This window comes from Brienomyrus brachyistius, chromosome 14 (genome assembly GCF_023856365.1).
Source record: "Brienomyrus brachyistius isolate T26 chromosome 14, BBRACH_0.4, whole genome shotgun sequence".
NCBI lineage: Eukaryota > Metazoa > Chordata > Actinopteri > Osteoglossiformes > Mormyridae > Brienomyrus > Brienomyrus brachyistius.
The window spans coordinates 17,693,609-17,706,318 of NC_064546.1; the positions used below are offsets into that span (position 1 = coordinate 17,693,609).

Genomic DNA, 12,710 nt, shown 5'->3' on the forward strand with positions numbered 1-12,710 from the left:
GGGTGGTGAGGGCGGTGCTCGGGTGTCACTGACTGACCCCTGACAGACCCGCTGTTCCTCGCACCTTCTCAGCATCACGGCACTCCGATTCCCGCTGGGATTGGGGGCATCCTTCCGTGTTCTGGAAGCATGACACACGTGGAACTCTCAGGAACTCTCAGGAACTGGAAGCTTGGTGTGGATGACTGCGAAACGGTGTGATTTGATGTGCTCCTTCCCCCCCCCCCCCGCTGCCCCTACTGCTCGGCCATGAGATGGTGGGGGTGTCTGACGCAGGGGCAGACAGGCAGGGTCTGTGACCCGGGCCTGTGATGTAAGGCACCCTGGTCGTTTGGAATCAGGAGTAGCCATAGTACTACCCCCCCGCCCCCCCAGGCCTCTGAATGGTCGTCCTTCAATTTTGTGTTATGGAGTTCATTTGGTTCCTTGAAGTTCATTCTCGGGTACCTCAGTTATGGTACAACACACTGTTTAACCTTAAAAGGGTAGCAAAGGAGGCAAATACTTCACTACAAATGGCTATATGAATGCTCAACCCCCGAAAAACACATGCAAACACACGTTCCATATGGGAACATCCTCATTTCGTCCTTAGGCGGCCCCAGTGACCTTTTGACGACCTTGAGGTGCAAACTCATTGCCATTGAAACGACAGACGGGTGCTGATTTAGCACCTGGGTTGACCAAAAAAAAAAGTCAAGACTATAACTGCAGTAAAATCAAATTCAAACAAAATGTATTTTTAAAATGAATTTAAAAGCAACTTCAAAGTGCCTAACAAAGGCTGTTGTATAGTATGCTGTGGTCGAGTTTTTAAAGGGGGCTGATGGATTCAGATCATATTTTGTGGTCTGTGTTTTCAGATGATGTCGCATTGAAATGCCAAAGCGTTATACAACCGGAAAATGTAAAGATAAACTTCAAGCAAGCTGCTTAAAAGGACAAACCTCTTGTAAAATATACGTATGTTCTGTATTTGTTGGTCGTAGAATAGAAAAAAATGTTTTATAGAAAGAGTGAGTTTAAATGCCAGGGGAGTGAGCGTGTGTGTGTGTGGGAGAGAGAGAAGAAGAAAAGAGAATTCTAACTGATCCAAAATGTATTGACTTTCCGATAAACTGAGTCTCAGCTGCACCATCGCTAACCATCTGCTCACCAAGGCGCTTGTCTGGGGAGAAGGTTTCATAACTAGCTAGTCAGCTGGCTGCAACAGACTCATCACTTTAGTTATTTTAACCCTATTTTTGAATGTTGGCTAATGTGGAAACTTTTCTAGAATTGCTGTTAGCTGTAGAATGCCTTTGCATCAGAATCACAGCTGGGAATGCCATAATTTTGAATGTTTACCTTTATGAGTATATGTGTGAGTATCTCTGTACTTCCTCTGCTCCAGCTGCTCATCAAGAGTCCACATTACAAATCGTCTTGTCCCTCTTTCTTCATTGACCTCTGGATGTCAGTGCTGCCACCTACTGGAAACACCTAGTCAATGTTCTTGTAGGTGCGCACTGGCTAGACCCAAAAATCAGTAGTTTTTTTTTTTTTAAAGCTTGCTTTGCATTATGGGACAAGTCGGCTATGATGCGGTTTTTCTGTAGCTCCACTGCTCCTCAGGTTCTCAACCTGACTCTGGTCCCATTTTTATTATTTTTTTTACAGCCCCCGAGGCCCCCAGTGCCATGCCCGAGGGATCCCACTCCGCTCTATATGAGCTTCCCATGGGTGAAGGTGAGTTGTGTGATTGCCATGTCTTCTCTCAAGCAGCCCTGCCTTTGTGGGTGTGCCTTATATGCGGCATTAAAGAGCCCCTGTCCCTTATTTTGTGCTCGGTCAAATATGCATTTTCCATATGGTTTCTGGAAGCAATGGAGATTAGACAGCTTTGGCAGTGAAGACAATTTCTCTTTGTTTTTAACTGAAATTGACACTGGGTGGAATATTGGTGCACTAGTTGTTTATCGATGTGAACACTAGCTGCCGTGCTAAAGGTGAACATGTACAATGTACATCTATCGTGAAATATTGCGAAACTGCCAGAATCTTAAAAAATACCTTAATATACATTTTTGGTCAAACCGCTCAGCACTGTGTGCTGTTGTTTTGGTGCTTGTTCTGTTGTTGAAAGTGTCAAGAGAAGCATCTGAGGTGCATATTCAGCAGAATGATAAATGTCTTATGACTCATTTTAATGTGTTTCTATGTGCATTTACAAGTAGTGGATTTTGGGGCCAAATCCAAGCCATTCTGTCCATTCAGATAAACCCTGAGGAGCAGAGTTTAAACTGGTATCCAGGTGGGCTTTGGGTCAGTGTCTGACCCCCAATCCTGGAATTGTGTTGGTGGGGTTCGAATGCGACACATAGCCGGAACAGATCCCGTAGCCTGTCGGTGGTCCCTCCCCCAAGTTTATGCAACTGCATCCTCTCGACCGACGTGTTCCAGGTGAGCGTCGAGGGCCGTCTGGTGGGTGTCGACTTGCGGAGGGTGCCCGAGGTATCCAGTGAGGGGGTGGGCACAGGCTTGCACTTCCATTGATGTGGGGATGTCAGGATCGAGGGGAACGTGGGTGTTGCCAGGAGCTCGGAGGCACGCCGATCCAGGGCCGTCGGCGGTGCGTGTGGCAGTATTTGCGCTGTGTCCCCACCCCTCCACCCCTTGGCCCTCGCCGGCTGCGTGAGCTCATGCTCTCACAGAAGAATGCCGTTATGTCAATGGTTTCCTTTCTCTCACAGGCTCAGCCTCCTGCACCCCCCCCCCCACCCTTCCCTAGCCACGGCTGCCAAAAGAGGCCGAAAGAATTGGGGAGGGGAGCGAGAGGAGGGGAACCCTTTATTTTGCATCCCGTTTCCTCACAGGCTGTAAAACTCAGAAGGGGGTGCAGAGTCCATCTGAAGAGGCATCGTTAAACACGCTCTACACACCACGATAAGCAGAGGACTGCCTCCAACACACCCCCCCCCCCTTACATAAACTGGGCTTTGAGGAGCCTCACAGGAGGGTGGGTGGCCATGAAGAGCTGTTAGCGAGGAAAGGGAAGTGGCAGGCAGTGCTGGCCAGTGCTGGTGCATTATGGGTTTGCACGGTGAACGGTAGGAGGAATGCAGGATCCGAAGACATTTCGGGGCTCCATGTGAAGGTAAATACATTCCGGGTGGAGGCAGGGGCCGGGTGGGTACTGTCACTCCCAATGATGCCACTTGTGCTGGGAGTATACTGTGTAACCGTGAGCTTGTCTGACGTAACATTAGCTGGACTCGGTGTGAATATGTGTGTGTTCATTCAGAGAATCCCGTTATTTGAAAACTTGCGATAGATCGTCTTCTGTTTTAATGAGTTCAGCTCCAGCTTGTTGGTAAAGCGTTCCTGAAATTGTTTGTGCGGGACACGCCGCTAAAATGAAAGGGAAAGTGTCGGGACTATTGTCTGGCGATGGTTAAAGTGCCAAGTGAGTCGGCTGTTTTGCAATTGCCAGTGATTCAGAGCGATTCGCCAGTGTGAGCGATGGTGAGGCTGTGACAGAATCGGCATTTCCGCGACCCTGATGTCTGCTATGTCCCTCAAAAGCGCATCTCGGAGGCTGCTCAGCCGTGAGGTGAGCGTGTTTATTTCGTCGTCCTCGGTTTTTGCGCTGGGTCTCCTGTAGCGTGACTCAGTCTTCGCTGCATTTCAGCATCACGTAAGCCTTGGCGGAGCTTTGACTGGGGGAACGAGTTTGATCCTACCCGACCAATCAGAATGTCCCTTCATCCACCATCCCTCCCTCCACTAAAGTTGCAGGGTTGTTTGTATCTCCATGGAAACAGCATGGCGAGCAATTCCTGGGGAGGGGAAGTGAGGGCTTGGACGATCACAGTGCCAGGATGAAGCCCACCCTAGGCTGCGGCTCCTTTCTCTGGTGGGTGATGGAATTTCCCTTTGCTTGCAGAAATCGTGCATGGGAGGGTGAAACTCAGAAAGGGAGGGGCCTGAACACTTTACAGAAGAACCACAGCTGCTCAAGGTCCATCTTTCTGGCCCGGACGACTCGCAAATGCCACGAAATTTTCCGACGTTAACGCCTCGGCGCTGAGTAACGGGTCGTGGTGGCGTTCCTGTGGCAGCCGGGCCACACCTGGGTCCTGGGGGGGGGCTTTAAAGCACTTGGCCTTGTTTGCTCGTCAGCAAATCAATGCAGTGTGAAGGACCCTGCGGTGTCTGGAAAAGGTTCTGTGACTGGTTTTCTCGGAAGTTGCTGCCTTTCTCCTCTGCACCTTCGATACGTCTGAGATCTGCTGAACGTCAGCTCTCTCTCCCCATCTCTTGTCTCTCGGTCGTGTCCTTTGCACGCTCTGTTGTAAACTCCCTCTGTTACAGCATCGTAGCAGTAATCCTCAGTTACTGTAACACCTTTTTGCTGCATGCAATTTATTGCCGGATTGAACAGATGGAAATTACTGTGGTCGTCATGCAAGGCAGATGTTTTGAAATATTTTTCTGAGGTGCATATTTTTTTTTTTCCCAGCCAATCGCATCAATCAATTATACCTTCAGACCTCACACATCCCAGAACAGTCCCTGTTCTTAAATAGAAGCTGGTGGCCTTGACTGATTCAATCTGTTTGGCTTGGGCTGTTACACCCTTCACATAGTTAATGAAGCCCCCGTCTGATACAACGTTGAAAAGCCGTTTCTTCACAGACAGGTTCCGTAATGAGTCTGGCATATGTCTGTTTACTCTGTAGTGCTTTGAAAGAGTCACACATGGTGCAACGTCAATATATTTTTCACTAAATCTTCTCTGGGTCACCATCTTGGTGTATCCAGATATGTGGACTTTCCTTTGGCTGCCTTGAAGAAAGACTCGTTTTGGTTTGAGCACGAGATCAGTAGCTCCTTCTGAGTGACCCTCTGTCCCACCAGTCACATGTTTGCTGTGGTCTGAGGGCTGTCGGAACCCCACCATGTGACCTTCTGCTCTCGTCCCTATAAACTGCACTGAGGGCTGGGCAGGTGAAGCTGTCGCTTGGCTCCTCTGGGCGCAGACGCTTTTCCCCGTGGCTCTATTTTATTTTGTTGTTTCTTGCAGCTCGGCCCCTGTTTGCTTCTGTGAGTTCTCCTTACGGAGTTGGCCGATACGTAGGCGAGTCCTGCAATGCCCTGTTTTGTAAGGTTCCTGCTCATGATGGATTAGTTGGCGGTGGTTGTTGTATTGGCAGGTGCAACACATGGATGCGTGGAGGACTGTGCATAGCAAGCATGTTCCTCTGAAATATCTCAGGGCAGAGATGCATGGTCTCTTACATTCATAGATTCATTAGATTCTTTCTAAATCGCTGCCGGTAGAATTACATTTCCGCAACGTGGAACTTAGCCTGGTAACTGGTCACATGGGTCTTGTTGTGGACAGACAGCTTGATATTCCTGCAGTCTGTAATCTGATTGTGGATCTGGATGCTCGATTTTGTTCCCCAGTAGGCTCATCAACTCAACTCCAGCTGGGCACAGAGGGGCTTGCGAGCTCTCAGGCTGGGTCATAGATCGCAGGAATTCGCTCAAAAGAGTCAATGAGGTGTGATCTCTGGTTGTTAAATCTGATTAGCATGTATGCAATTGAGTTGAATTGGGTGAATAAACGACTGAACCTACCAATAGGATTTACTGCAGCTTCTGTGTGAGCTCCTCTGTGGTTCTCCAGACCACGTTACTCATGGGCATTCTTCTGGTCCTGCCAGTGACCCTGGATGAACTTCCACTTGAGTAAAGACAGGAAGCTGGCATGACAGTAAATCAAACTTGGAAACTGAGAGAGCTCTGTGTGATGCATCTTCCTTTCGTACCCAGAAACCCAGTGGATTACCGAAACAGAAACTTGTTTTAGGCTTAATTTTAAACAGACATTTATTGCTATAAAGGCCGGGTTTTCCCCTCATGTTTGCCAGCATGAAGAGCAAACAAGAGTTTTAAAAATACTTCGGCCTCCTCCAATACTAATTACCAGAGCATGTGAGTTAAAATTTCGCCTGGTTACATTTGTGCGAGTGCATGCTGATCATTTGATTTAGTGCCTGTTTGGGGTTGAAAGTAGTTTTTTTTTTTTTTTTTTTAATTTCCCACGGACGGTATTATCAGTTACACGGACGCCTGCACAGTGCACTGATGATGAACAGGGTTGCCCACTTTGGTCAACTGGCTGGCGTGAGATTCTCAATTCGAGAGAAGTCTGCGCACACACACACACACACACACACACACACACACACATTTACGTGTATGTAACAGTTTCATTACCTTGTAAATAGTCTGTAGGGTTTGCAAACTACCCCAACCCTTTTGATGTAGCTAATTTTATGTTTATAATGGAATGAGACATTTGCTGCAAGAGTTCTTACGTGAGTGTGAGAGTCTGAAAGCGTGATTGTCACGCCAGATGCGTGGGAGCTAGTGAGAGCCCATCTACAGGAGAAGCTCCTGTTCTGTCCTTTTACAAGTAATATTCTAGTCTAGTGATCAACAGCATGTATGAGTCAACTGATTGAACAAATGTAATGGAAATAGATTTGGCATGAGGGTTTTTGCATGAGCGCGAAAGAGTGAGATTGACTCTGTAAGTGTGAGTGTCACACCAGATGCGTGAGAGCTGGTGACTCTGAAGAGAACGGAGGCTAGTGGAGAAGGGGGAGGAAGAGCGAGTGAGACGTCTCAACTCGGACACTCCTGACGATGAGGGTGCAGGTGCAGGGAGAGGAGGACTGGCTGAGAGGCGGAAAGGGGGGAAAAATCACCACTTTCGACAACAGTGGCTCTTGCTACTGGTGGGTATGATACGAGGGGGATGCTATGCTGTGTGTGTACAAAAAAAAGGGCGCAACCAAATCATGTTATGGTGCGACTGAGAAAGCTGGTAGCACCAGTGCGACCAGTGGAAAAGTTAGTCTGGAGGTATCATAATAGGGACACATTTGCTGTATTGCATCGCGTGCCTCAAGTTTTGAAGGACCCTCGTGGACGATATTCAGCTGCAGGTGAAAGCACTGTTTGAGGGGGGAGGGGGGGCAGTGGCCACTTGTCAGACCAGCTGGTGTCCTGGCAGTTGCTGGAGCTGGGAAGGCAGGCCTTCGGGCGATTCCTGTCATTGAACTTGAGCAGACTGTGACCAAAAGGAGCCGCTGAGCTGAGGCAGGTTTTTCATTGGGACATGGAGGAAACTCGGGGTTTCTCTTTTGTCCTAGAGGAAGCTTCTGACATCACACAGATACGCTTACTGATTAATGGGAGCTCTGGGTCCCTGGGAGGGGAAATTTAAAACGCAGACTGAGTGGCAGATCCATGAAGAATGTGGTGGGTTTTCAGGCTTCTCTTGCTTCTTGGACTTTCCAGTTTCCCTGGTACTGGCCTCAAGGAGACAGTAAGACAACTTACTGTATCTCCAGTTAACTAGAAGGGTTTGAACTCCACAGGAGCAAAGCTAAGGTTTCTCATTTCGTAGGTGAATCCTGTGGTGTCCGTGCACTGCAATTACATCTGGGAAGACTATTCATTTCATATTTACTGGATTCACTCTGAAATTTTGTGCAAGGTTTCCGTGATGAGTCGGAGTTCATTGCACATGCTTTGAGGGGAGTATTCATCAACGGTATGCAAAGGAGGAACTAGCATGCTTTATTTCCTCAACAAATGCTAGTTCTGGTTTTCTTCCTGAGGGGGGTTAACACACTGAATAGTGTCAGCTTAACCTAGAAATGTTATGGAACGACCTGAGACTGTAGGCATTCGGATTCCGTTTCAGTCTGAGATTACTTGTATTATGAAGGAAGTAGGCCTTCGTTCCCAACACCCCCAGCCCCCGGCAGAAGGGAATTCCAAGCTGGACCGCATCTCTGTCAGATAGTGTAAACGGCAAGTTCTTCAAAGCTCGTCATGTCTCACAGTGCTGTCGCGAGGGGGCTGCCGGTTCCTGAATCCCGCCAGGGAAAGGAACTGTGGTATAGACCACATCGCCGCTCTTCGGGCTTCCAGGCATGATTCCCGAAGGAAGCCCTGTAGGTCCCCTTGCCTTCTCCCGGGAGCTCATGCGCTCGTCTGCCAGTTCCCCCATAACTGACCGTCCAATGCACGAATGTTGCGGGGTATTAGCACGCATTAGCAGCATTAGAGGGAGAGTGCAGACTCAGAGGATAACGACGGTGGATCTCCTGCGTGATCCAGCAGGTGGCCTCTCTGCATCCATAATATAGGAACCCCACCCACTATGGACCTTGTCTACCTGAACGCCAACAGCCCTCATCTGGAAGTTATGTGGGGGTGGGCATGTAAGCTCCTTGGGGGGGGGGGGGTAAATGGATTAAGTGGATTAGGTCAGAGAGACAGAGGTGAATGGACAGTTCTTAAGCCTCCTGCCCCTCTGCAGGGGATGATGGTGACTGGCTGCAGCAGATTACGCTCAGTGGGAGGTAAAGGCTTCCAGGCCTTATCCCTTTGATCTTAACGTTGAAGTCTTTCCTAAGGGCGCCTCGAAATAATCAGAATTTCGCTTTCCTGTAGCTCCGTTATCCCGGCGTCACCTTTAAACGCAGATGACCTTGGGAGAGGCGCGTCGTGTGTCAGGCACCTGAATGTTTGAATGTTTCAATGGCTGCTTTGTGACGGCCACGCGCGCAGAGTGCTTTGTATAACGGCTCATCTCACTTTCGATAAATGGCAAGCAGGAGGCCTGTGCGTGTCGGCCTCATCTGCCTTGCGTGTCCCCTGATTTGATTAGGAGCGCACCCTGCAAGTCTGGATATAGTCTTGCATTCACCCAGGATTTTGGTTCTTTGCCAGTTTTGCAAAAGCTGGCAGGTATGGAAAGACCAAGAAAGAATGTAAATGGGGGAACTGGCAGCAGATTGATAGGCTGGGACTGGATGGCTCTGCAGGCTGGTTCCTGTGCCTGTGAACCCAGCTTTCAGCACCCACCCACAGGCTCCCTGGGGCGAAAGCAGCTAGTTTGCCCTATTAGGCATTCACAGTGGCCTTGTGGAGTCGATCTGTAGGTTTGCCCAGATGGAGGGCGGGCCTTACTGGGAAGGGGGTGGGAACTGCAGTTTCTGTTCTCGCTAAGTCCACCCTAATTGGATAGGAGTCCTAACCCCCCCATCCAATCTCCTGAATGGACTGTCAGGAGGTCGTCCAGCAAGGGCAACAGGTGTGCTGGGCTGAGGGCAGCAGACTCGGTCCGGTGTGCGGCAGACCTGCGGAAGGAACGGGCTGCCCGTTAAAAAGGGTTTCTCACATTCCGGACTGGAAAGCGATGGGAGACTTCTGAGGAAGCCTTTCTGGAGGTCTGTTCCAAATGTATTTTCATTTTCTGGTCTCTGTTCTGTGTCTGATTTCAAGTTTGAATGTCGCGTGCAACTCGAAAGCAGGCATATTTTAAAGTTTTAGACATTTTGGGAGAACCAGCAGAATGGGTTTGGTCAGTTGTTTGTAATTTATATGAATGTTGAGAGCTCTGTTTAAAAATATGGACCTTTGTATATGAAGTTTTTAGTTTTCGTTTGTCTAGGATTAGTGAAAAGGGAAATGGCCGCTTGGGGTCAGTTTGGAGGAATTATTTTGGGATAACAGGTTTCCCATTTCCTCATTTTCCTGGAATCCACCAGTTTGGGAATACTGCTGATATTTGTGGGTTTCCAGTTTAGACCGTGTTTTTCCACTTGAAGATGAACCCAAGCCTCTCGCTGATAGCCGGTGGGCCATGGGCTGAGGTAATTGCTCTTAAGGTGGGTGCTGAATCACTTTAGGGCAGCCACACTTCTTAAATGTCACTTGTACATGTCTAGGTGACTTTCCTGTTAACCTTTCCGTCACATCGGCATCCAGAAGGAGGTGACGGGTTAATGAAGCTGGAGGTACATTCCAGAGAGGCTGAAAAAGTCAGTGTGGCAGCCTGTAATCTGTGTCTCAGCGATGTGCATCAGTGGTTTGTTTGTGAGAAGGATTCAGCCACTGAGGTTGTGATGGTTGTCTTGACGAGAGATCACTATTTCGGCATTAGAATTAGTTATTTTCTCATTTTTCCAAATGCTGTTCCGGTTTCTCCGAATCCAGGGTCCATGGTATCGATCCTGGAGCTTCTGGCCCCTGTGATGGAGGCCAAGTCTCCAGCTCGGCCCGTAACCCGTCATGGGTTCTCGCAGCAAGGCTGCACTATCGCCATTTCCTAAGGCTGGTAATTGTTCCGGATGGGTTTTCATTTGCCGAGTCTCTCCGCAAATATGCAGCCCTGCAGCTGCGGCGCGTGAGCCTGGGTGTTCCCCTCCGCGACCGTGCCAGGGCTTAGACAAGGGGCTGCATTCATGTACGACGGAGCCCCCTCACAATATGCCGTTTTTACACAAATGGTTCAGTAATTGCCTTTATTCCTCGGCAGTGATGTGGTTAGATGATACTGCTTTTGCTGGTCCTGGAATGGGTTCCTACACCGGCCTGGCTGCCTGCCTTGCCCCCCCCAATCCCTGATGGCTGCTCTTTCCTGTACAGCTAGTCCAGTATTGGTGCTAAAATTTCCATGTGGGGATTTCAAAGTTACCTTATTTGACTCTGGTAATGAAAAGGTGAGGACTAAATAAAGAGTATTGAGATATATTTTGATCACGGAGTGGAACTGTTGGTGCGTTCTGTCACGGTGAGGATTAAAGGTCTCACATCTGTATCCCATAATGCACTGTGCACCCACTGCTGTCTGGCTAATAGCCTGACCAGCTTGGATTAGATTAGGTTAGAACAATTACCAACTGGTAAACTTCTGTACCATCACCTAGGTGATCTTGGGTGAAGAGGCATCTTTGGGATCAGTGTCCCGAAACCTTGTTCACGTTTGCCGGAGACAATGGCTCGTTTTTCTGTTTACTATGAAAAGCTCTCAACTTTGCATATCGCAGCCTTTCGTCAGCCGCCACAGATGTGTTGCATTTCTTTGGAAGCTGAGCTTTCACTTGTGGGTTTTCATGGTGACGACGTCACGGTAATTGCCGTCTCCGGGCGAGGGCCACGCCTGCCAGCCAGCCGATACTCTGTGCCATGATGCAGACGAGACCCGTCTTGGAGAGCAGCGAGGCTGCTGCTGTTTCTAACTTGTTGCCCGTATTCCTTCACACAATAATCGGACAGAAGCACTCAGGTCATCAGAAGTGTTTTGTTTTTTGTTGTTGTCTGCTCAGCAAAACATTTTGGACAAAAAATTAGGGTGGAATGCTGAGGGAGGAATCTGTAAGCGAAGGGTGATTCAGTTTTGGCTCGGCACTCCTGGGAGTAGGACCAAGCCTGCCCCCGCTAACATCTGGCATGTTATCTTTGACTATTTAAGGCAGGGGCGCTGTTGTCCCCCCCCCCCCCCGCAGACTGTTATTATCGCGGCGCTGCAGCATCGCGAACATCCCGGGGCCAGCGCTACAGGCAGGCGCGGGCCCTGCTCTCCGTTTTTAACTCCGACTATTTTGGTCATTTTTGTGGAACTCGCAGCGTGGTCTTCCTCGAGATGGCCATCTGGAAGGTTCCGTGCCTGCTGACTGGTACTCTCGATATCGTTGAGATTTGTTCTGGTTCCTCGGGGAGCTCAGGGGTCACCTACGGAGACCTGCTGTCTATCACCGTGGGTTGTGTAGTCAGCGAAGTTCACAGGGCTTGTAGGGTAAATGGTCCTTTATTTGTTTGTTTTTTACTCGAAAATACATCATCATATGGAGACAACCTGTGCCCAAAAGCCAGATGCTCCTTCCAACCCAGTCATGTGGGCTTCTGACCTGGGGGGACTCAGCTGGTTAGGCCTTATTGTCTATGATGGGAAGGTTGCCGGGTTGAATCCCATTCATGGCAGCATAGTCACATCTTCGTTGGGCTCTTGAGTCAGGTTCTTAACCCCACAAAGTGCTCCACAGCCACCGGATTAATGGCCTGTCCCTGCATTCGGACCCCAAAATTCACCCTCAACTCTATGTATGTCTCATGGAGAGGTAGTTGGGGTGTTTCAAAAGCAGGGGTGTAACACAAAAATTACGGTTGGGTGAGTACCTCGGTTTTGAGGTCACTGTTCGGGACATTTTCGGTAGAGCAGGAGTTAAAGAATCAAAACATAAATTGCTTCTTTTTTATTTATTAAACAGTGATTTTCTGAACAAAGACTGTCTTTCTTAAATTAAAAAGTCTCTGTCAGTACTGCTGCAACCTACTAAAAATTTCGGTATGAATACCTGCTCCCTGCTCCCCGATTGTGTCAGAAATCTTACGACTTGGACAGTGTGACTTGGCACTTAACCATCTCTCCGATTTGACTTTCCCTGCTGGCCCCTGGAGGATGGGCTCCCCCTTTCAAGGGGCTTTCAAGACTATAGTTGTTTTGCCCTGCTAAATATCCTGGCCGCAGATCTCCAGACTACAGACAATGCATGTGTAATGCATGTGAAAAAGGCATAAAATTCACTGTGAAATCTCAGAAATTCTCAGGGAAATAACTTATGCTGAGAGTTCTGGAATGCGGCTGCTAATGAACATAGAGGACTTGTGCAAAATGGTCCCTTCTTCCCGCTTAGGCTTGAGTTGTAAATGCTGGCGGGGCGTCATTTTTAATAGGCAACCTGCTGGGTGGATTGACCCTTTGTCCTGTTGAATGGATGTGTGTTTAACCACATCAAGCTCAGCCCGTTAAAAGCTTTGTGAAGAGGCTTGGGCGAAAGATCACTCTGCGCTGATTA

General features: G+C 48.8%; 1 protein-coding gene across 4 annotated transcripts in view; it reads left to right on the plus strand.

The window, feature by feature from the left end:
• The window catches only part of LOC125708051 (pleckstrin homology domain-containing family G member 3), a 51,744-nt gene that overhangs the window by 9,674 nt on the left and 29,360 nt on the right, over positions 1–12,710 (plus strand). For all 4 annotated transcript variants that reach the window (XM_048975545.1, XM_048975546.1, XM_048975549.1 and 1 more), the window contains exon 2: positions 1,660–1,728. In XM_048975545.1, coding sequence (XP_048831502.1) covers positions 1,660–1,728 — 69 coding nt within the window. The remainder of the gene's footprint in view (positions 1–1,659; positions 1,729–12,710) is intronic.